At 40.1% G+C, this 26,337-nt stretch overlaps 1 protein-coding gene across 7 annotated transcripts in view; it reads right to left on the bottom strand.

Annotated features, from left to right (window-relative positions):
* Window positions 1–26,337, bottom strand: part of RBMS3 (RNA binding motif single stranded interacting protein 3) — a 723,228-nt gene that overhangs the window by 311,917 nt on the left and 384,974 nt on the right. For all 7 annotated transcript variants that reach the window (XM_075493193.1, XM_075493195.1, XM_075493194.1 and 4 more), the window contains one exon: window positions 16,091–16,149. In XM_075493193.1, the coding sequence (XP_075349308.1) occupies window positions 16,091–16,149 (59 nt within the window). The remainder of the gene's footprint in view (window positions 1–16,090; window positions 16,150–26,337) is intronic.

Genomic DNA, 26,337 nt, shown 5'->3' with positions numbered 1-26,337 from the left:
GGAAGCTTTTCAAATATATCCTCAGGCCTGCGATATTTCTAACAGTACTATAAAACAAAATACCGAGGTGTAGGGCTCAGTATAAACAGTAGCATTTGTGGGTCCTATAATAGTGAGCTTACGCATCCTTTGTCCTAAAATGAACTTTGAAGCACAAGGTTACATCAGAGCTGACACACGTTTTATGAAGAAGATTGATTTTAGTGAAACTCAAGGTCTTCTTCAGTACTGAGCTTTAGCACACATCTAATGCTAAGTCTACACATCCTAAGGTGACCCTTTCTATATTCAGAAAATTCAGAAGGCAGGGTAAAGGACACAGCAAAATGGAAACGTTAATGAGTTGAACCCTATTGTCAACTTAAAATGTCAACGCCAATCTTGTGATCGGTAACTAAATTGCTCTTTCTAGGAAAGTTTATCACTAGACCAAAATTATATTTTTAGTTATTATTTATGAATTGTGACTTATATAACTTACATTTAAATGCTCACAATTGTCAATTCTTGCATTATAATGATGCAAGGTATTATATGAGATGGACTGATACATCAACTTCTAATAAAGTAGTTCAACACACATATACACATATTATATATCTATATCTATTTGTATATAGATATATAGATATCACAAGCTCCTTGATAACACTGCTCTGCAGTGTTATCACAGGGAAACTGAGGTCTTAAAATTGAAGGCCTTCTTCACCCCAACTCAGAGATTTTCTTACAGTGCCTTGAATAGTACAGACAAGATCTGCAATCTACAGCAAGGACCTCTACTAGAGAGGAGATAAGCTATAATATTAGATCTTATTTCTGTTTTCTGAAGGAATGTGGGGAGCTGTCTAATTTATAAGATAAATAAGTAAAATAAATAAAGAAGCACACTTCTCTATATGCCAATCCAAACATTTCCCTGTTGCAAAGTTTTCTCCATTTAAATCTTTATTTACCAGGATAAAATAACAATGCAGAGACATTGATGCAGCATATAGAATGAAAGGTGTACAGGAGGTTTACAGACCAGCTGGTGTTTCTGAGGTTAAAGTGGACCAACACTGGAACTGTAATGGTACTTTTTTTCCTTTTTTCCTTTCTTTTTTAAAGTTATATGTAAATTCAAACCAAATGTTGACTGGAAAGTTTCTCCCCTTTTACATTCCACTTCTCTTCTCCCTTCCAAGAATGCCAAACCCAGGAGCAGAGTGTCAGTAAAGACTGTCTAAACTGAAATGAAATGTCTGGTTTCACTTAGTCCTGTGGGCAACATGTGCTTCCACTCTTCCCTAAAACACAGTGGGAACACGGGGCTTTAAAATCATAATCTGAAAATCCCATTTTCTTATAAGCTTTATTAATATGAAATGACTGAGTGATAGTCTCAACTTTCAGTTAAAATAATAGGGGAGCATTTCATAGCCATTCCTCTGCCTTATCCTCACTCCCAAAACACAGCGAGCTCACCTTGCTGGGCTTTTGAAGGTTAATTTGACAAAACCCATTTTGGAATTATTCTATTTTCTTTAACGTGCAAACCTACAGACATTTTCTAGGCCTCACACTGGCAAGCACGGACGTAATTCGCAAGCAGATGAACCATAATGCAGCCACACTTCACTCCTCTGCCTCCTGCTCCCCAGCATTTCAGCAAACCATCGCAACTCCCCCACCCCCCCCACCCCCGTGCACCCCAACACAGTCAGTCAGCCTGGGTAAGGGCAAGAGAGATTGCTGGGTCCCCCTTCAGCCCGAGAGCCAGGACCCGCGCCCGGAGGCATCCTCCAGGGCCAGGCTTGTTTAAAAGGGCAGCAGAGAGCACTGGAGAGTGCCCCAGCCCCAAAAGCCCTGAGCCAGCGCCCACGGGAGCCCAGCTCCCACAGTGGCTGCAATGGCCCCAAAGAGAGCAGCCCTAAAGAGAGTACATCTCCCTGCTCCCTCCCCAGCGCTCCTCGTGGAGTTGCAGCTGTTTAGATTATTGTAGCAGTTGAAGGAAATGCACTAAAAAGCTACATCTGACCATACTTGCCTGGCTCTGAACTCACAACAGGAGAACTCTATGACATAAGTGCATGCGTTTGGACAAGAAGTTGGTCACTGAACCCTCACCCCACTTTCAGGTAGCCTCATGCCACAACTCCTGTTATAAAAACTGAGCTTGCTCTGCCTCCTGTGCCAAAACTTTGCTGCTTTGGGGGTCAGAAACTCTCACCCGTATTTCACCCGTCATTTAATCACGGCCCGTTTACCCTCACTTATTCTTGCTGCCAGCACTGTGCACGCTTCCCCCCCCGCCCGCTAATACCAGACACCAATTTCTTCATAGTCAGTGCCTTTCCTATTTTGTTTTGGTTTTGTAAATGTTCTCTCAAATGCTGTCTTCCATTCCCCACCAATCCCTCTCTACGCTCCTTTGAATAAGATGAGCCCCAACGTTTCCAAGAACTAAGCTGAGACCATAAGAGCATGAGTTTGACTGCATGGAAGGAGGAGACAACTGTAGCTTTTGTCCTTAGAGCAGCAACCGGAGGGGAGGTGAAACAGGTCACCTGCAGAGAAAGCAGCTGAAGGAACAACCCCACCAAATACTCAGAGAGAAGAAATTAAGGTGGGAATTACCCAATTTACTATGCCAACTATCATTTCTATGTCTTCCTCATGGGAGAGCTGCACACCTGAGTGCGCTGTGCAGACAACTCTTCAGCAGGAGATTCTGACTCCTGAGAGCAGGACAGCAAAATGGGATGGACTGGATAAGACAGAGAAATTCAGCAGCTGAACCTTCAGGGACATCACTTCCAAGTAATCAAGCCAAATCTTGCTAAGGGAGAGGGGGGAGAGGTTTGCAGAGGGTATTTCAGCAGTGTCATACAGCAGGCCCAAGTCCATTAGGGCAGCTGCCAGCTCAAGGCAGCATTCAGGCGGTGAAGCAGGATGTGAGCCAGTGCTGGATCTTCCCCACTGAGAGCTGCTGACTTTGCATCTTCTGTCATTGAAAATGTCCCTCTAGAACTTGGAGCTAACCAGAAGGAAGGAGCAGGTTGGAGTGACAGCAATCTCTCTCACCAGGCAAACAGATGGAGGAGTTGGTAACCTTGGAGAAAAATCACAGGGTGATCACTAGATCTATCCCTCTTGCAAACAAAACCAAAGGCCAGAGAATGTAAGTGGTCATACTGGGATGGAGACTAACCACGGAGCCACTCAAATACAGTGCCAACAACACAACTGAAACACTAGTAGCTCCCTACTAGTGTCTTTACTGACACTAGTAGCCTAAGAAATAGGCAAAGCCTAAGAAATAAGATGGGTGAACTGGAATACATACTACAGTAAGAAAACGCTCATGTATTACAAAGACCGTGAAAGTGAGGCAATGAGCGGACGGCCATAACACTAAGATATAACGTGCACGGCAGAGAGAGTAGGCCGTGCTGGTGGTGGAGAAATGATCAGGCTAAGCACGGCAGCAAGTAACGCAGAACCTGCAAGAACTGAAATCCCAGCCCTAACCATGAAGAACAGTAACTCTGCATTACTGGAGAGCTACCGCTGTACTCCTGACTGCCGCGCCAGGATGGCAACACCAACCGCAACGCGCAGAGGCAGACGCAGAAAAGCAGTAAGGGCAGAAAGCGAGCCCAGCGCTCATAGGGGACTTTAATTATCCCTACACAGATTGGGCAAAATGGGATATAATGCAAAGATCACATTTTTAGGTGCTGTTTCAGAGAGCAGCTGCTTAGGAAGCCCAGAAGAACAGATGCAACTCTTAATTTGAAATGACCACAGAGGAGGTTATGGGACAAATTGACAAACGCGAACACTAACAAATTGCAACAACAGATGGTATTCACACTCCCCGTTTGAAAAGAGCTCCAGGACGCAATAGCTGACTACACACACTAATAAGTGGTGTGCAGCTTCTTTTCTAAAACCAACTTCGTACCTGAGGACCGGGAGGTGGCACACGTAGCGGCAATATTCTGAAAAGATCCCAGGTGAGATCCCGGTATCTACAGGTCTGTAAACCTGGTGTCAAATTACCAGAAATTACAGAAGCAGAGTAAAATCAATGGAAATACAGTACGTCGAAAGAGTTAACCTGGCTTTTGTAGGTTTGCCTCACAGACCTATTGGAGCTCTTTGAAAAGGTCAACAAGCCTGTGGATAAGGGTGATCTGGCTAATACAGGATCTTGGATCTCCAAAGGCATTTGACAAGGCCCCTACAAAAGATTTCGCAGGAAACTAAGCAGCCATGGCTTAAGAGGGAAAGTTCTTGGATAAACAATCGGTTAAAAGATAAAAACAGAGGGTAGAGGGCATAGTCTTTGTTACAAGAGGGGAATGGCACCAATGGACTTCCACACGGAGCTTTGCCGGGACCCATACTGCATAACCTGTTTCTAAATGACAAGAGGAGGCTAAGCAGTGAGATGACAAGGTTATTCAGGAGAAAAAACAGGGGGAGAGAAGAAGTTCTTCTGTGAAGAACTACAGAAGGACCTTATTAAACTAAGCGACTGGATAATAAACCAGCAGAAGAAATTAAATGTAGATAAATGTAGTGATGCACATGGGAGAAAACAATTCCAGTTTCACATTATAAAAAGATGCCCTTTGAACTGTCCATAGAAATGTCAGGTCCATATTTGCTCCAAAAGGCAAACTGAATTCTAGCAACTGTTACAAAAGGAGAAAGAAGCAAGGCAAAGAATATACTGCAGAAATATCTACATATGTCAGCCCCTCCTTCCCCATAACTTTTGAACCAACTGACTCTATTCAAACAAATTTAACAGAGGTAGCAATCTCAAATACTTTAAGTTCCAAAAACTCAGTCTTTTGACTAGACGCTAGAGAAAACACAGCAGAGTCACAAAGCAGAGGCTTATTAATCCCAGCAGCCTCAGAAGGACTTGTTGCATGGCATAGACCCTCTGCTTTAAGTGTAACTATTTTAACACCTCTACGGTAACAGCCCAAGAAAGTAGAGCATGGCAAGCAGTAGCTATGCAATTCTTTCCGATGTAAGAACTCACATTCACCCAACCTGATAAATATGTATCTGTCTCCGAAGCTCAAGGCGTATTTAATGCCTGTTCCATGAGTTTTTTCTCTAATAACTACCTATACTAGCAATAAATATAGTTTTTTTTAAAAAGGAAATAACTCCTAGGATAATGTGCAACAAATAAAAATTAAACACTAGAATTTTGAACACTGATTTTTCCTTGGTTTTGGGGCTTTTTTTAAAGACACATTCCATCCATTATGTGGAATTTACCCTGCAATTTACTGTGAGCTGAAGTGACTGACAAGAGCAACCAAGATACCTCAGGCAAACTGGGTCACTCATGACTTTTTCTTGCTGTTTCATGATTAAAGGTTGACCACAAAAACCTTTACTTTCTGCAGAATTACATGCTTGGTTGGTTAAATATTCAGGCAATTAACATAGAGATAACATGCATTTAAATGGTGGTCCCATTGACCCCCATCTCCTGGCAGCAACCTTTGCTCTGAAAGCAGACAGCTTAGCAAAAATATTCAATTAATAAAAAGCCATGAAGGGCAACAAGTCCATTTTAATTCATTTAAAAACAAACGGTGTTTACTGCCCCATATTTAATAAGTTAATAAACAACACCACCACAACTAATACCACAAGCAACAAGGGCATGTGGCTGAAAGATCTTTATAGAGATCATATAAAAAACATAAATTAAATTTCCGGTGTTCTCCTTTGTTTAGAATAAAACAAATTATTCTATGAGCAATGAAGTGAACAAAGCCTGTTGCCTTACACATTTGAGCCCCGTCTTTCCTGTCTGCCCACGTCCTGTCCCAACCGTGATGCTACAACTTGCTGCAGTAACTCAATTCCCCCCACCCCAAGCGTTCCTTACTGCTTCCACCCTCCCCTCCAACACCCGTACCTCCCTCCTAAATTCCTTGTTGGGCAAAACCAGCACAAGCTCTGGCTCCACCATAGATGAGCAAGTGGTGATTTACTGTGGTTACTTTAGGTGGAGTAAAACTAAACCCACCCTGCATTTCCTTCTGTGGGAGCACCGAGTCTCCACTCTACGTAACTGTCTGTTTTCTGAAAATTTTTAACTCGGTTGTATTTGAAAGTCCCAGTTCTCTGGCACATTTGCTTGAAACTGGCCAACAAGTTGTAAAATTCTATGTGAATAAAAAATTGAAAGCTTGGAGGCTCTGAAATTATAAACCAAACTAAGAGATGGTTTTTTAAAAGAAAAGAAAAATTGAACCATTTGTAATTTTTTAATGAAACTTGTAATCTGGGGGTCCAGATAAACCACATATCACACCACTGCCATCTAATGGAAGAAAACATCAGCCGATCATTGGTCCTGAGGAAGACCCAGTCGGACAAAAACTGTTTCACCAAGTAGGAGAGTCGTTTCTACCACCCCTAACATGGCCTCCTCCTTTTCTCATATATAAATTTAGCTCTCCTCAAAACATTCTGGGTTGAAAAAACTCACTAAATGTTACCCAAATGTATGACTATTCTCAGGAGAGCTGAAAGACTGGTTTGGGGGTTTCTTTTTTGGAGAATTCAGTATTTTAAAAAAACGTTACTTAACTCCATTCAGAGTCATAAGATTACTCACAGTACGTAAAATTAATTGTGGACCCTGCCCTTTTTCAAAGCCCTGGGCTGCAAAGTCCATAGGACAAAGTTGTCTTTTAATTAAATTTTGTACAGTACAATTGTTTTCTGTACCGTCAATTAGCACCTAGACCTTTACTGCTGTACGGTTACCATAACCTAAATAGATGGAGTAATATTAATAATGCCCACCAGTTCCTTCTTCAGAACTGGTGTGGGTGGGTTTTTTGTTCAGCGTTGAGGGAGCTACATCTTTATTGCCAGAGGTTATGATTTTTCTCCTGTGTTGCACATATATTCCTACTCTAGCAATCCTATGCCGTCTCCAGACAGGCAGCCCTCGAATACTCAGAAAAACAGATTTAATAAAAATGATGGTACAGTCTATCAGTGTTTTACTTTCACAGTATATTATCTACCAAGAAAGAGAACATTCACTTAATTCACTTGGGTAAGAGAGTTCTACTCTTCTGAACAGAAGCCAGGGAAACGCACTAATAGGGGAAAATACAAACGGTGACTTCTCTGATTGCTGGCATACTGCAGAAGTGAAGTCACGCTATAATTAACAGATCTGATTCAGAATGGTTCCTGTTGAGTACCCGTGTTCAATAAGAGTCTGTTGATTGGATTTATTATCAAATTGTCACTGTATCAAGTAAGCATTTGTTTTGCATATGCTGTATACTCTGAGAGGGTGTAATGCAGTCGGCTCTAGCAAAACTAAGAAGCTGGGCACTGTCTCCCGTCTAGGGGTTTCCACGGGTCAGCTGTTGTGCTGAAGGTCTTGAGACTTTTGAGAAACTAACTTCTCAAGCGGAGTACCACCGCTTTTGGGAGAGATGACCTGCCTTCACGCAACCGGAGGCCAAACAGATTTGAGATGCTGTATCATGATTCTATGATTATACGGCATAAGAGAAAAAAAGCTCAAGCAAAGTGATTCTGCAAGACAGTTGAAAAAGCCAACGCATTGCAAGTAAGCTTTCAACAAAACTGATTATGAGCCGCTGTTCAAAGAGAAAAAAAATTCTCTTCTGCTCACTTCTGTGATATGAAATAGATATTTCCAAGTCTGCTGAGACCACTAAGAGCCTACTAACATTACCCAGTCCCAAAATGCACTTCAAACGCATGCCAAGCTATTGGCAAAGTTTTATACAGACCAATGAATCAAAACATTAATCACTGTGTATAAATGGAAATTTTACTTTTTTATTTCTCTGGAAGGAAACAAAATTAAACCAATTATTTGCCAGCGATATGGGCCTGCAAATTTTGGAAGCAGTAAATTAAGAATAATCACAGATTAGATATGTCACAGAATACTTGAGCATCTTGGGTCTCCTTGCAGAAAATATTTGCTAGGCCATGAGTTCATTTATGAAAAGATAATGACCCAGGAAATATTTTCCTTAATTGCAAAGAAGCCGTTTAAGAAAGTGTCTGGGGAACTAATTAGAAAGGAGTTTCCTCTGTAGAGGACCTGGCTTTAAACTCAATAAGCAATTTTTAGAGGACTTGCTTGAGACAGAGCACTGTTTAGATGCAGTCAAGAATGTTTGCTGAGGTGCAGCAAGATTTTGGAGACATGGAGGCGGGTACGTCTCCAAGCCCTCACCACGGCAGGGCAGCGGCCAGTGCTGGCACACTACAGCTATGATGACTTGCTCGGCACGACTCATCAAACCCTTTCCTATTTTACTTCAGCAGATGTGGAAAGCATTCAAAAATATACAAACAGGAGAATCTCTACCTCCAAGCTCAAGTGAGATTTTGCGAAACACTCGCGCATTTGCCAAGACACGTATAATGCCTGCTGGCCAACCCAACAGGTGCCAGGAAAATAATCCACCCAACAGCATCACACACTCCCACTGAGTGCCACTGCTTCTTTATGTTACCTAAACATCCATAAACACATCATGTGTAAGTTCAGGGGGATAGCTACATATATATGTTTGAATATACACATGCACTTCTTTTCCCCCCCATCTAGTTTCTGGTGACCTCTTAAAATGGTCAGATTTACAGACCATCATAGTTCATGAGCCTGCAGATCAAACAAACTTGCATTTGATAAGGTAGGGTGTGAACTTACAACACTTCACTGGTGAGCGAACAACCTCATGATTTCTTATTAGCAATTCTTTTCATTTTATTTTGATGTTTGCCTGCCTTCAGCGTGTTCAGATGTCTCCTTTAGGTATTTTTCCTAAAGACTGGGCTCCTAGTTTCATGTGATTACATAGTAATACCACTTTTTAATTTAAACAGGGGAAAAAAAAAAAAGAAAACAACCCTCAACCTTTACTTATAAAAAACACAGGAGTGAAACTAAAGTTTCAAGAAACAGAAAACAAACTAAAAAAACCCCTCCAAACACTTACAAATTTGAAATAAGTAACCTCATGATGTTTAAATGTATCTCTTGTTATCAAAAAACAGCATGGCAAGTTTGCCTTTTTTTTTTTTTTTTTTTTTTGTTTTTTTTTTACTGTTTTGAAATGGGGACTTAGTGACACTGCTGAAGACTTTGTCCTTCTAACTCAGGAGATGTGGGTTTATCAGCTGGCTTGCTAACCAAAATTGGCACAACTCAGCATAGTTTGTTCACTCTGTTCAAGAGACCCAGGACCAGATTGGTTTGGGCTGCTACAGGTCAGTAGTGAAATGGATCAGCAGAGCCATAGATAAATCTTGCTGAGTGCCTGCCCACACTCAGCATCTATCCAGCCTTCACAAACGCCTCACTGCCAGAAAACCTGCTGAATTAAAATATTACATATTGCTACACTTTCAATAACTTGTGAACTGTTATGCCACTGATTACATAAAAGTTTGTAGTGGATCAAAAAAAAGACACCACCCCCCCACCCCACCCCCCCCCAAAAAAAGAAATGCAAACAAACAAACAAAACTAATGCACAAAAAATCACCACATCTATTGTCTATGCCAGCATCGAAAATAGGATTGATTTATTTGTTACACAAGTCTAGAGTTTCAAAATTAAATAAGTCTGTTTTACAAATTATTTACTTTCTACAAGATCCATTTCCCCTTGAAGCACGCTGTGCATGCCCTCCTAGTGTGAACAGTTTACAGTCTGTGATCAGGCACAGACCTACTTGGCTGGATTTTTTCTCTCGCTCAAAATGGCAATTCTGAGAATCATAAATAACACAGCACAGTTATTGCAATTTGAGCTTATTCCCAATAAATAAAATTTATTAACTAAATAGCTTTCCATGCAGCTTAGCTCTTTCTTCACTAGCTTATTATTTTATATAAACTTGCTTCACGTTGCTAGTCACAACCAAATTGTGCCATCTCAAGTATAATAGGAATAGAAATTAATAAATATAAATCGAAAATGCATAATTTCATATGATCACAAATAACCCTTAGTCTTCATAGAATATGTGCAAAAAAATTACTTTCTAAAATTTAAAGTTATGAAAGTATTTTGTCTAACATACACACCAAGGTATATCTACTATATGCTTATAAGCTTTGTTTATCAGAACACCAGAGCAGAAGCCTCCAGCTCATTAAGCTCCAATGCATTAGGGTACTTAGGGATGCTGGTGAACTTAAGCAGATGAGTAGCACCATTGACACAAGGCAGGACAGACTCCTTTTGGGAGATATGAAGCACCACTTTATCATGCCATTCCAATTATCTCCAACACTTATAGTAAGCCTCCAGTTATCCCATTTTTGTTACACAAATAAACTCTCAATTTATAAAATAGGTCATGGTAAATTTTAAGTCCTGGTCTAAAAACAGCAAGGCAAATGGAGAAATAAAATTGCATGTGATATATGGTGGGTTAACAAAGATGACCTCATGGCATTTTTTTACCATAAACCCACTGCAATCCTAATGACTGTGTATCTGCATCCCCAGTTTTCCTATTTTAAAAATGAATAGATCATTGCTAACATTTCTCAACAAGAAAAATGCCATAATGAAATATTAAAATTATAAATAGAGGCTCTATAGTTCCCCTCATCGTGTTAGGCACATTTCTTTCCTAAGACAAACACTGCTATTCAACAAATCAAGTCACGCACGGTTTGAAAAAATATACATAAAATGAAGAATATGCAGTTGAAGTGTTTGTCTCCTACACATTACTGTGATTCATAGGTTTTATTTATTAAAAAAATTCCCACAGGTGGGATTTTGGACTTTTAGTCATTCTCCCGTGCCCATCTTCTAAGGTCCTAGCAAAATGCTCAAAATCGTACGAGCTCCTGATTAAACCAGGAAGTAAATCTGCATGCATGCAATTAAAGTGTCTGCAAGGGTAGATGCAGATGACAGTAATTCATACTCTAAGAAATGGGCTTGTGTATTTGGCAGATTAACTGTTCTGTATTCCATTGCTATGAGGTATGGAAACTGTGCTGTGAAACAACCATTACTCATTCCCTCGGCTCTAAGCATGTAGGTCTATCAAAGGCAAGCCAGTCTGGAGAGGGTGGGGGGCGAGGGCTGGAAAGAGAAGAGTCTACGCGTTTCAGATTAACGCTTCTCTTGAATGGTTTCTTTTATTTCATTTCCCCTACTTTTTAAATTAGCAAATACAGTAGACCCAGAAGGGAAATGCACAAGGGGGAGAGGGAAAGAGGGGAGGGAAAGAGAAAAAGCAAAAGCAGCCAAAACTCTCTGACTTGTTCATTAGGGTTTTTGTGTTTGAACATCTGAATGAATCATGTGTCTGTTTTTCATTATTCTCCATATGTTATTGTTCCCTGCTTTGTTCAGTGATTTCTGGCCATTTTGTCATGACTGTGCTTATTTTGTTTTATATATTGTTCTATTATGGGGTGACTGTTGCTTCTCCTCTGCCTAACTTAGCAGTTATGCCACCAACAAAGAGCAATCTGAAAATGAGAGGTTACGTCAAAAGGTTTCCCCAGTGAACTCCCTTGCAGCATATATGATTACTTTAGACCTGACTGCTTAATTCATACCAGGGAGAAATCCTCAGATAACACTATTCCTTAGCACGACAGGAATGTAGCCGGGTATCTTTTTAAAAATCTGAGGAATACTGGAGAATGACTTAAAGTCCATTGCAGAGTGTTTTCCTCATTTTTCCAAGAGGAAATCTAACACTTCTTGCTAAGCAGCAACCTGTTTTAACAGACCTGCTGTTGCATGGGGTATTTGAAATAATTTCTTTGCTATATTAACTTTCAGCTCTACTCTATACCTTGGTCAACACACAAATGGCACAAATAGATTCTGAAATCTCCAATCGTGATAACTTCTATCATCTCCTTGAATTTAATCCACCCTACTGCATTGGATACACATCACAGGATGATGTCTTCATTTAACAAGATATCTCATACTTTCTGGAAGGTGAGTGAGATCCAGAAGACTGGAAAGGAGCAAACAAATCACCTGGTTTTTTTGCTTTTTGTTTGTTTTTTGTTTGTTTGTTTGTTTTAAAGGAACGGATGTAGGCCCCAGTGTATTAGAGAGACTTTCAACTTCTGGAAAAATCTTAGAGTCATATAAATCCATTCACAGACCCTCAAAGGTAACAGGTGATTAGTACCATGCAGCATGGATCTAGCAAGAACAAATAATGTCACATTATACTTCCGTCTAGAAGTAGGTAACTAGTCTTACGGATAGGTAAGAACTATGTATTTTAGTTAAACCTTGGTTGTCGCTCATAACTTGAGCAGATGGGAGAAATACGATCTAGCTAAAGCTGCTGTGATGTAGGTGCCAAACTGATTAGCAGATCCAATTTAAAAAAGAAGTACTCAGTGGCTCAGTGTTGCACTACCGAGTGTACTGAGAGGGTTTCCTCAAAAGTCTTCCCCAGGTCTGTTATTATTCAATCTTTTCCAAATTATCTTGTCCAGTGGATTAGAGAAATCATTTATTAACTGTGAAGAGGATACTAAAGAGGTAAGTGCTGCAAGCACTCTGGAGACTTAAGATTTGAGAATAATCTTAGCAAATTAAGGAGTAGCCAGGAAAAAAATAGGATAAAATTCAATACAGACAAATGAAAAGTACTAGCCTTAGGAGGGAATAATCAACAGCACAGAGCAAAGCACACAATAAGGAATGCCTGGCTGGCAGCAGTGCTGGAGAAAAGAATAACAGAACCGTGGGCTGCAGAGAATCTCTTAGCATAAATCAGCTCTGTTGTTCTCATGCAACTCCCTGTGCCTCAGAAATGTATCTATATTTTAAATATACATAGCTATTTACATGGATATATCAACAAAGAGGAGAGCCATGTGACCACAGAGAAGACAAATGAAATAACCTCTCCACACTATTGAAAATGGTAAGATTTAGGCCGTCTGACATCCTGTCTCTGACATCCTGACCCCTGGCTCTAAGGACTTCAAGAAAGAAGTGAGCTCATTAGAGAGACACCAGGGAAGTGCAATATAATCAGAAACTTAAAACAAATTGCCTTTAAGGAAAAGTGAAAGGACCAGTGTTTAGTCTAAGGAAAAGCAGTCTTCAAATATACGTTTGCTGCAAAGAGGAAAGGAATAAACTGTTCTGCATGTCCACTGAGGATAAGAAAAGAAGCAATAGGCTTAAACTGCATCAAGGGAGATTTGGGTTAGACATTAGGAAACACTTCATTATAGTGAGGAGAGAAAGCGCTGTCACAGATTGCCGGAGGAGCTCAAGGAATCTCCACCGCTGGAGGCCTTTGAGCGCAGGTTACAGAAACACCCCGCAGCAGTGGGTTAGAGCTGATCCTGCCCCCAGGCAGAGGAAAGGACCAGCTGACCTCTTCAGGTCCCTTCCACTTCTGATTCCTGGGAAGCTCTTTTTTTTTTTTTTTTTTTTTTTTTGGCAGCCTTACTGAAGAGGAAGGAAATTGTACACAGCATTTAAAGCAGCAAAACATCTATTCTTTTTATGCCACAAAGCATACTGTTAATAAATCCAATTATGTTTACGATCTTTTAATGGCACCACTTATGTCATAAAGATCCATCTTTGAAAATACAAATAAATATCTCTGCCCTACAGTGTAATACAACAGCGTGAAAGCAAACTTTTACAAAATTCCAACTCACTGTTATATGGCCCCCACCACAATAATCTCAAAGCTACAATATAAAGAACACCAAACCCAGATGTTTTTCTTCCTCTAAATTCATTACCGTTTCTCTACCATTTCTCTAAATTCGTTACCTTTCTCTACCATTCATATTCTTTACAATCTTTTCACTTCACATTTTGTGTTTCACAAACAGGTCCATTCCTTTCCTTGTCTACCGCTGGCAATGGGGACAGAAGGAAGTTCTGATCACATGGCACCACGTTTGTGGAGTGGTTACCAGTCAAACATGCATTTAAAAACAAAACAAAAAGTTAAGAACAATCATCGAGCATGCTTCCCCCAGATTCTCTCCACCAACCTTTAGGCACCCAGATGAAGCACCTACACTGACAACACAGTGGTCTCAGACAACCAAGATCAGCAGAAACAAATACATTTCTCTCTCCCATGGACTTCATCTCATTATTCAACACACAGCCCAGTTCAAACCCAACTCCATCTGCTTGATTTGTGTTGCCATTTCAGATGGACAAATTTCAGAAAAAAAGATGAAAAAAGGATGGAGTTGACACATGAGAGAACAGAGAACACCTCAGTCTTGCATGGCAGTGGAAAGGGAGACAAGGACCTACATGTCCCCGTCCCCAAAGAAAGGTCTCAGTTGGAGTGTAAGACATGAAGAGTGGCCCAGGGTAACCCCAACCTACCTGATCACAGACTTCTTATTTTTCATCCCTCACATCAGCGGCTCAGGCTCCTCCAGCTCTCCTAGGACTAAAGCCCCAACTCCATCCTGCCCCAGAGCCCTATCCCCAAGTGTTCCTAACCCAAAGCCCTTCCTATCCCACCGCAGCACTCTTCGTTCTTGTTAAACCAGCTCAGAGCCCATTTGATCCACTCAGCCCCTTTGTAGCCCCATCATGCTGCAAGTCCTCCTCTCCCTACAGCTCCCCGTGCTGCACCTTGCCTCCAAAACTCAAATCTCCTGGCCACACGGCAGCCAGCATCAGGCACGTCCATCACCTCCTGGCTTTGAAACTGCAGCACTCACCTCTGTGTCCCCCCAGCCACCTTGCCAGGGCTTTGCGCTTGGCCCAGCCCCTCTTCCCACAAGGAATACTACATAATACAATCAAAACAAACAAACAAAAAAACCAACAAAAAAAAAAACGAACCAGGTTTTGTTCCTGGTGTAATATTCAAAGAAATACAGACAGAGCAATGTTATCAGAAGTCTGCTGGAACAGTGCTCCAAGGAAAGGAAAAACATCTTCAGGCAAAAGCAAATGCATGGCAGTGCCACTTCTGATGATGGCCCACGACCGATCAGGTTGGTGTAGTTTTCTAAGACTAGAACTGCAGTCTTCCAGCCTACTTTTCTCTTGAATGGTTAATGAATGCTGCTGTGGCAGGCAATAGGTAAAGGCACACCCTTCCACAAACTACAAGAACATCTTTGGTACAGATAGCAGGATTTTTTCCCCACCTCATAATTTCCCCAGCTGTCTTCCTCTGCTTCTTCTCTTCACACCCTATCTGGCCACTCATTAGATATGCCTGTACTGCAATGCTTTTTCTTTTTAATAACTCATATAGACATGCTGTCCAGAATGTGCTTCTTATCAGAACCCCACACTCTACTAGATCTCATTACTCGAAAAGATTCTGTATACCACTAGTGTAAAGTTACAGAGTAATTTTAAAGTAGAGCTTCTCCCCCATAGACTTGATGGCTCTTCACAGTGGTAAATGAAAAACAATTCTAGTCCTGAGATACTACTAGACGTGTTAGTCAATATTTATCTACGCAAATATAGCTATACACACACACACGAAACTTGTTATATTTCAATAAAAAAAGGTTTTCATACATCAGCAGACAAATTAAGAACATAAAACTAGAAGAGGAATCATTTTTATATCTTGGTATCACAACTTGTGGATCTATTTGTGTCAAAGAATATTTTCTTCTTCCAATAGCGTAGTCCAAGACTTCACAAAAATAGAAAAATTAAACCAGGTTTTGCTTGGGAAACTTTTCCCAAAGGTTTCTCATTTTTATATAGGAAATCAATTTGCATCACTGATGATATCATTCAAATCAGACAGCACTATGTGGTTAGAAGGTAATTTACTTTTCTGCTGAAGCAATTTGATACTTGTTCTGATTTGTGATTTTCATTTTGTTTGTTAATGAAAAAAATTAATGAGCAATGTTACTGGAAACACAACTCAAAGCTTTGGCATTATTAAATATGTTTGTAATATACCGTACATTATGTTGATTGCACAGTTGGAGCCAAAGCCTTGGCAGTCAAGCCACCAGTCAATCATTCAAACAGACAATGAACTCACAGGGTGGATGTTTTGCACGTACCTTTGCACTGATTTGTGTTTTTGTCAAGAATTGCCTTTGTGGATACAATTTTCCCATACCTATGGAGAAAACAAAAACCAGAAATACATGTTATTATATTTTAATAACGTACATAGTTATTTTTGCATACATAGAACACATATACTAGGAAGAGATCTAGTGCTCTTGAAAAATGTTTTCCTGATACTCCTGGAGAGGTTCCTTCTGCTACTGCAGTTCAACAACCACCTTTCAAGTTCACCTGACAAGCACTGGTCAGTTGACACACCCTGTCCACCTCTGGTCATGGTGCTGCACTGCCAGCATCGATGCCGATTATAGTAAGAATTTTAGGACATCAGCAATAGTAAAGAGGTTTCTTTGATTAAATTAATTAGGTTTACTTAATTTTTTTTATTATTTTTTTTATTTTTAGCTGCCAAACAAGGTTTGTTTTAATACAGAGGGACCAGATTCCTCCAGGATTAACAAAAATGCAGGAGGTACGGTCATTTTTTTACATGCATGCACACACAACTGTGCTCATGTGTGCATCCATGCCTGCACATATACACTCTAAACTTCTGTTTTAGGTAAACAGAAGCTTTGAGGTTTAGGTGCATCTCCTAGCTCTTTCCAAGATGAATGTTAATACTTCTTTGAATTTATGTTGCTTCCCATAGATAGCACGGCACTGCACTGCAACTTGGTAGACTTAGCATGACGAAGAGGGAATTCGGGCACCTACAACTTGGTGCATTAAGCAACTAGACCATAAAATAGGTATCTGTCTTTACCTCACAGACATTAAGACTAAAAATGCAGACTTAATAGTATGACAAAACCCCGGTGAAAGATCACAGAAGATGGCCATTTGTGGCTGAATATAAGACTTCCGGAAAATAAGGAAAATAATTTTATTTCTCAAGTCACTGATATGTCTTGGTCTCTGCTTCACTGAAGAGAACTTCCTCTGAAATGTCCTTTCCCAGATTTTTTTTTAAAAAGTATTACTGAGACTCTGATAGATTGGGCTTTCATTTGGAAGACTTTTCCATGGAACGCGACCTTTGCCATCAATGAAGGACATATTATTATAAAAGACTGTAATAAAATTGTATCTTCTAACGGCAAAGCAACACCCATGGAAAATAACCAACAGTTCATCAACTATAAACCACTGAAATGTATGGCACACCAATTTTTATTTCATTAATCTTTATTAATAACAATATAAATTTGGTGTTAGTGACTTCTACTTGAAGTCCAGAAACCAGGATGCGGAAGACGTTGCTACAATTCCCTTCTCTGCCTCAGGAGAAAACCCATGTCTCCTACTATACAGAAAAGGACTCCAAGGGCAGCTAGAGCACCGTACACTACTCATTCAAGGCCATGCTCTTCTCTGTCCTACCAGTCTGTAAACATACCCAATAAACCAGAGGGGGAAAAAAAAAAAGGGCAAAAAAGACAGAAAAACAAAAAAAAAAGACAGGGAGCCAAAGAAGGAACGGCACCATCACTCGTAGGGAAAAAGGGACCTTTGGGTTTCGGTCTGGGACCCAGAAAACACTTAAATACCATGAAGGGGGAGCAGCACCAACGGGAAAGACTGGGAACAGCCTGCCTAAGCATACTCTTGGTACCAGCAAAGAAGATTTGAGGCAATTTTGTGCCTGACAAAGTTCTCAGCTGAAGTTTCCACACTGTGAGTGGCATGTAACCACTCAGCTTTAGATACAGGCCACTCTCTCTCCATCTTTCTTTACTGTTTTCATGACCGATGCAAAGTGAGACTTCCATTTTCCCTGTTTTTCCTTTCTCTAAGAACCTGCAAAAACATTTGTTTCCATTGGACTTTCATTTTGGGGAGTAAAAACATGCTTTGCTGTGTTTCATTTCAGACTGAAACCAGTCAGAAGGAGGGCAAACGGACCTAAAGGCATTAACAGTTTGTGCAAATCTAAGTTGAGCCCCCATTCAGCCATCTTTTAGGAAACAAACAAACAAACAAACAAATTGCACAAACCTTCCTCCCCTCCACACACCCGCTTTTCTTGCTGGCTCTGTAGACAGGCAGAATTTTGTGCTCTGAAGGCAGGCGTAATCCATTGTACGCTCCACCATGATGGGTAAACGGGCAGGTAGTTGTGGGTCTATTTTGCCATAGCTAGCTCCACTTCAAACACATACAGAACAGATGCAATGTTAACCATGAGATCACATGCTTTTCTAACCTCAGGTGTTTCCAGAATTGGGGCCTTTATACTCACTTATGTTCCACTTAACTTTATAATTCTTCATGGTAATACCTGAAGTTGACTTTGGCCTCGAAGACATCAGAGCACATATCTTAAGAAGGCAAAGCCAAATTCTCTGCCAGTGTGATTTATGGTTGCTCGGTGGGCCAACTTACCCAGCAGGAAATTTGGCCTGTGTGGTGCATCTTCATTTATTTGATTTATTTAGATGTAAAACCTAATACATGAAAAACATGCAAAAACATGCCTATCTTGTACAGTAAAGGGCCTCTGACAGATATATAGAAAAAGAATCCAACAAAAATCAGCGGCTAACCCACAACAACCTCAAATAAAACACAACCCCCACCTAAACTTCCGCCAACAAAAACTAACACCCAGCCTCCATTTCAGTCCAGCCACTCCTAATGAATTGATATGTTGTTTCATCCAAGTCACATGAGAGCTAAAAGTTAACATTTCTTGCCAGCAGAGACAGGCATTTGTGGTTCCACTGCTTTTATTACAGATTTCCCAGAGTTATTTGCTACATACTGTGATCCTGCAAACAGTTACACTAGAGATTTTACTCACAGAAGTAATTCTGTTCAGTTCAGAAGAGGTTTTCTCCAGCATGTAAAGTTACGTGCACACCTTCATGTTTGCAAAAACAGACATCAGAGTGGTAAGAGGCACCACAATAACAAACACTGTTATAGGCAATTAGCCATATGCGGGCAATTTAATCTACCGCTATAAACCTTGAGCGCTACCACAAGAAAGTAATTGGAATTAATTTGGACACTGTTTTCCTAAATATTTCAAGTAATTATTTTACAGTAATCAGAACATCAGTTCTGATGAAGAACGTTAGTTTGTGTGCTGTGTGAAATCAGGAAGGTATTTTGTTCCTACAAATGTAGTCACATTTCTTTCTTGCGTGTGTGGAGAGTGGTATCAAGTTATATCTCCTCTCCAAAGTTGTTTGGCTTTCTGTTTGTGTTACCTTTAATTGTGATCTGATTCACCCAGAAGTACCAAAAATGTATTCTTCAATGGAAATGCCCACAGAAATAAGGATAAGGTGCATCACAAGAGCTGGCCTCTTGTTTTCTTATGTTTAAATGGAAACTACTATAAAATTCAACAGCCTGCACACCTCTGTTCTACAAACTACTGATACCATTAATGTAAAGGCATGGTTTGCTTGTCGTGAGAAAACATGAACACTGTTCAATTTCCTCCTGAATTACAGTGCATGGAGGTATTCTTTCTAAGATTTTGAATCAAAAATTCCGGTCAGAAAAAGATAATTGTGGAATTGAGTTCATCTCCATACCTTATTACCAACCCTTCAACATAATGACTGTATCATTAAGGATAACCTACTGCATCACAGTATCCAAGGCAATAGACATAATGAATCTGTGAGATGGCTACCTCAACAATGTCTCTACTGAACATCTGAACTGAAATCGCTATGCAAAAGATTTCCAGACATACAACATGTTGTTCTTCATTACATTCTTCCCGAAGTGTTATCTAAATGCATAGTAAGCACAAATAAAATTCTTTACATGCTTTTTTTAAAATCCTTTTAAACCCTTACATTCAATTTGCGTTGAATGTTTTTGCAGGTAATAATTTTCATTTAAAACCAGGTGGTCAGATATTTGAGAGAGCTTCCATGTCAGGAGCAACTACACAGACTAGGACTTCAGCTCATTAAAGAAGGACCCGTGCAGTGAGATGGTGACCAGTTGTCTTAATTGTTTCTCATAATACATAAGGACTGCCAAGAAAATCACAGTGTTTAAAAACTGCAGAAGCCAATACTTCCCCAGAACGGAACATTACTTGTGGAACTCATTGCCACAGCCCACGCTGATGCCACACAGAGCGCACCTCTACAAAAAGCTATCAGACAAGTTCTAGGATGGAAAATCTGTCACGAAATTAAAAGCAAAGACACATTTGTAGCCCTGGAAGTCACATACTGCAGAAACTGGGAGAGGATACCAGAGCAGTATCATCGCATGTTGTCCCTGTTTTAACATCAAGCACCTCCACAGCTGCCGAAACAAATTCCTGTCTGACCCAGTCCAGCCATTCTTACATTCCAAGAGAATATTAATTTGGGGGCAGAAATACCTTACAATCATAGAATCATTAAGGTTGGAAAAGACCTCTAAGATCATCTAGTCCAACCGTAAACGCAACACCTCCATGCCTACTAAACCGTGTCCTGAAGTGCCACATCTACATGTTTTTTGAACTCCTCCAGGGATGGTGACTCCACCACCTCTCTGGACAGCCTGTTCCAATGCTTGACCACCCTTTCAGTAAATAAATTTTTCCTAATATCCAAATCCTTCTTACAAACAAACATTTTTACCTTCTCTTGTATATATTGGTTTGGGGTGAAACTGTTCAAGTCATCTGATATCCACTATTAAAATTACAAAGGTCACTTAAAAACACTTCGGTTATAAACGGCAGTGACACACACCGTGTCACACGGAGGGCAGGACTAAGGGAAGACCCTACGGTGCTGTGCACAGAGAAACAATCTCCCTGTTCAGTCCTGGCTACAGAGCTACGTCAAAAATCACTCTGAAGAGCCCCATTCCACTGCACCCCACATTTTCTGACTACTCGGCAGACTTGGGAAAGATGCAAGCAATGCAGAATAAACCCTTAACATACATCAAAGTTGCAGTATCAATAGATCATTTCAGGAGCTTGCAGGCAGGCGGTCGATCAGCACTTACACTGCAGACAAAGTTTGACCCAGTCATTCCTGGGAAGGTATTTGATAACTGCTGTTAAAATGGAGGTAGTTCCTGAAGAAGCACTTCAGCTGCAAGTGATACCACTTCCAAGATGCGGGAACGTTTCCCACAGCCCACACCAATCCCAAACTGACGGGAATTTGCTGTCTTACGGCACACAAAGGATTGATTCGAGCAATTTCTGCTTCTGCCTGAGGGAAGCCGGGGGTGCAGGGGAAGGCAAGTGGGCGACCAGGGTTAGGATGGAAGTGAGATTCAGCCAGGGACTAGCTCAAGGCAGAGGAACCAGGCACCATGCACCCCGCTGCTGGCAGGCAATACGCCAAGGTGGAAGCCTGCTGAGGAACAGCCACCAACAAGAGCCGCTGGGTCAAAGAAGGGATTTCCTGGGAGACCAGTCTGGTTGTGGCCACTCAAACTTTTCAGCTTTTCCATGGCATTACGGAAAACAAAAGCCTCTGGGATAGTTACATCTTATTCTGTCCTTCAAGCCGGTCTTCGGGCTGGCCACAGCTAGTTCTGTAATGCAAAACAGCTGTCGGACGGGACAGGCCAAGTCTCTCACCACTCGCCCAACGCGGTGCTACACGCACGCTGCCATCCTCGTCTACAAGGTGGTAGGTTCTCAGGCTTGTACGAAACACAGCTTTTGCCCAATTCCAGTTACTGCTTATATGTTTCAAATAAACGTGAAACTTGGGATTTAAACCCGAGTAACCGGTGTACAGAATTCTTCCTTGCTTAGTTAAACCAATGGAGTTACCATGTAATTTCCAAGTTGAGAGCTTAATAATTATATCCCCAGTGTTAGGGTTCACTCAAGGCCTCACGCATTGCTCAGAGCACAATTCACCCAACTGAAAACAGTCTGCATTTCTGGGCATTTAGGTAATATATGCTTTTATCTCGGGAACTTTTGTACTGGGATGAATTTGACCAGCAGTAATTGGATTTAGATAAGCAACTCTGAGGCTCTTTCATTCTTGTGAATTAATATATAAATAGCATAACTGGGTTTATTTTGTTTAAAGCAGACTCTATTAGGAAAATCATGGATTTCAGGAGGAAAAAAAAAAGCCCACGTTATGAAAGCCTAAAGTACAGAAGGAACTGCTGCTGAGTTTCTCGGAGAGATGTCATTCCTATAATACACCGCCACGTGAACCTAAGACATCCAAATACACACGAAAGGGAAATTTCACTCAGAAAGGAAGTTCTGATTTGCATGATCATTTCTGGGCATTTCATCTACTTCATGACATTTTCAATGTTTGTATTTTTTCCTCAAAAATACAACACATTACTATTCTGTCCATTAACAAAGATTGAGCTGCTTTGTTGTTGTTTCTCTGTATGTTATTTTTAATCTAAAAAGGAAAAGTTAAGACTAAACACTTTTATTCACATAAAAATACAACAGTAAAATTCATGCCATTCAGAGCATCTTTTATTTTCACAGACTAGCGCATGGCGTGGTGAACAAACAGGAGGCGGCAGTTGCAGAGAACCTACGGTGTACTGGATTAACAAGACCGTACTTCTGTAAGAGTTTAACATTCACCTGCTCTGTCTTCTCCACTTACTTCAGTCTGGCTGTCAAGTTTACAAAAATCATTCCTTCACTAAATATAATACAAGTTAGTACAGCAATTTAGAGTAACAACTTGTCCAAGAGTTTCAAAAACAGCACAGAAAAAGGGAGGGGGGGGCCTCTTAAATCCTTTGGTTGTACATCTAAAACAGCCCTGGACTTTCAGAAGGGCTCTTGAGTCATTAGTACTTAGTTCTGTAAGGGCAGGTGTTGCTCAGCAATTTTGAAACTCAGACCATGTATTTCTGTTCCTAACAACGCAGTTAAGAGCCCAGTTTTAAGCAGACAGTAACGAATATTGTAGCATCTATGAGAAGTGAATTTTCAAGAGAATGATGAACCACTGAAAGAATGGATGCATATTCAATAATATCTTCTGGTACAGATATTTACTACTAAGGATGTAGTGATTTGACTCATACATAGGCCTAGTATGAGAGAAAAAAGATACAAAACCAATAAAATAACTATATGCACATGTCTACGAACACTACTATTGCTTTAGACAAATAAAACCCAAGATCATACCATACTCTTGAATAACAGCTCACAGAATCACAGAATCGTTTAAGCTGGAAAACACCTTGAAGATCATCGAGTCCAACCGTAAACCTAACACTGCCAAGACCGCCACTACACCATGTCCCTAAGCACCTCATCCAAACGTCCTTTAAATACCTCCAGGGATGGCGACTCAACCACTTCCCTGGGCAGTCTGTTCCAATGCTCGATAACCCCTTCAGTGAAGAAAAATTTCCTAATATCCAGTCTAAACCTCCCCTGGCGCAACTTGAGGCCATTTCCTCTCGTCCTATCACTTGTTACCTGGGAGAAGAGACCGACCCCCACCTCGCTACAGCCTCCTCTCAGGGAGCTGTAGAGAGCCATAAGGTCTCCCCTCAGCCTCCTCTTCTCCAGGCTAAACAACCCCAGTTCCCTCAGCCGCTCCTCACAAGACTTCTGCTCCAGACCCTTCACCAGCTTCGTTGCCCTTCTCTGGACACGCTCCAGCACCTCAATGTCTCTCTTGTAGTGGGGGGCCCTGGAGCAGCTGTATTGGATCCTTTGGTGCTCTGTTATTGAAGAATATGGAAAACTTGGTAGTTTTAGTGAAGTTTGCTTCCTGTAAAATTTCAACAACCTAGGGCACAGAATACTGTAAATAAACCTCTTAAAATGTGTGTAGAAACACCTACAACCAAAAAATCCCTCTGCTGTTAAAATGCTAGCTTTCCCTTCCAGTGTCCCTAACATCTACTGCTATTAAAGAACAGGAATGCATCTCGCCTTCATCTGCACTAAAATGATAGAGGCATCCCACATTCAAGTTAGAAATGTATTTACAAGACAATGCAGATATTTACCAACAAAGAAAAAGTCATATTTCCTATTCAAACTAATCTGCATTCATAGTCTTAAACTTTATATGCCCATTCACCTCTGGAAAAACAGTCCCATATGAAAGTGTACAGGCTCTGGAGACTTATTGTAATTGTTTTCAGTACTTGGGAAATTAAGCCAGGTAAAACAGAAGTTAAAGTAAATGAAATTTAAACAGATACTAAATTTCTGGAAATAGAAAGAACTTGAACTTTCAGACCTGTAAGAAGTATATCACTTCAGCAGTTCGAAGGTAACTTTTCCTGTAGCCTTGTTCCTTTCCTTGCCAAAATTAAAAAAAAAAAGATTTTTTGTTTGCATGTAAATGAAATTAAGTGGCTTGATCCAACACTTGCAGAAATCAAAGGCAGTTTTTTCATTGCCTTCAGTAGGTACAAGCTCAAATCCTATTCACAGCGCTTATAATAAGGCTACAGATTTGTCACACTCTTGATACCCAAGACAGAATAGAATGCCACTTACTGAAGTGGCACTTCCCATAAAAGCCTGACATTTTACAGTGTTTTTCCCCAGTTTGTTGCAAGTAAGACGCTTGGCCCTTAGCTGTAGTTTTTATTCTAAATGCTGTTTATTCTGAATTAGTGCTATATATTATATTCATATTATATCTGTATGTTTGAATATTGAAGCTATTTAAGCCTATTTAAAACATGATTACATTATTGTAAATCATATTTAAATTAAAATTCTGACATTTATGTTTTTGCTTTGGTAGAAAGCTATGTTTTTCCCTCACAGTTCTGCCATGACAAATAACCAGTGTTAATAATTAATTAGCAAAATATTCTACAGTTGCTAAATTACGTATGGAAAACCAAATTCATGCACAAATTAATAACTATGATTTCATGCAGAACACTTCAGTCCTTCTTCTGGGCCATCATTAAATCTTCAACTACTAATTATTCCATATTTGCAAGAATTCAGATGTCTTAAAAAAATAAAATGCAACTTTTGTTTGCAGACACTCAGCAGTGCCGCTAAATTTTCTGTATAATGATAGGATGCATTATTGGGAAGACAGCTTAGGGATCTGAAACCCTTCACAGAATGAGATGTGGTTTACCGTAGCCTGTCACAAATGATAATGCCAGGCATACTCTAATTTTCAAAGAACGGGGGGAAAAAAAATTAAAAAAATTCCAAAACCTATCTTTTCTACTATAAAGACATTGCTCATCGGCATTGGAAGAAAAAATTAAGCAGATCTTCAAACTTGAAGAATCTCCTCTATCCAACAATTCAATTATCTCAGATCTTGTGGAAATAAACCCCCTCAACATATCATTCCTGTGTGTAGAATTTATTTACTTTGTATGTTCTTGCATGCTGTGCTATCTTATATCCAATTTCTCATTCACAGTCTTGCTTGCTTACGGAGGATTCATTGTTAAATTACAGTTGGTACGAACCAGCATGCCAGCATACCATGATATTAATCTCTAAAGTATTCAATCATTTAACAATAGCCTCATTATTCAAGGGAACTCTGAGCATTCGGTTTGTGCAAATTTTCTGACATTTCACTAAAACAATTTACTCTTAAAAGAACTCAATGACTGCAACATGTTGTAAAATATATATATACATATATATGTCTCAATCAGATGGTTCCTCTCCAATAATAGCCAAAAAAAGAAAACGAATTAAAAAGAAAAGGAATTACAGAAAAAAGCAAGAACTCCAACTACCACCAGGGACTGTGAACTCAAACTGATAATTTAAAGCTAAAGCATTTTATAGAGTTCACACAGAGGCCATTTGAATCAAAATGTGTGAGTCAGACTCCTTGAGTTCACAGAGCTCCCATTTCATTATTTACAAATTAGAAAAATCCAGGTACTTGGGATGTCTTTGGAAACAACGTAGTTTTGAGAGGAACTGTTTCTTGGGATTTTTGCATTGCAAAATACATATTTCAGGAACTACATCACAGAACTGCTTCTTTTTCTTCAATATATTTGCTTTAATCCTTTTATTTCCAGGGCTGGAATGTCACAGTTGTATTCATTTTCCAAAGGCCGAACTTTGACAAAAGTGGTGCAAAGGAGCACATTTTTCTCTGCCTGAAATTTTCAAGGAGAAACAACAAGAGCATGGATTTGGATTTTTATAATTACATAGACAAAAGTTCACACTGCTTCCCCAGGACTGGGACAGAATACCTCTGGTTTTGAGTTTCTCTGAATTTTATTTAACTCCACAAAGTATATTTTTAAACGCAAAGATTTTTATTTTTTTTTT

This window comes from Mycteria americana, chromosome 2 (genome assembly GCF_035582795.1).
Source record: "Mycteria americana isolate JAX WOST 10 ecotype Jacksonville Zoo and Gardens chromosome 2, USCA_MyAme_1.0, whole genome shotgun sequence".
Lineage (NCBI taxonomy): Eukaryota > Metazoa > Chordata > Aves > Ciconiiformes > Ciconiidae > Mycteria > Mycteria americana.
The sequence above is the reverse complement of the archived record's forward strand: the minus strand, read 5'-3'. Positions and strand labels throughout refer to the sequence as shown.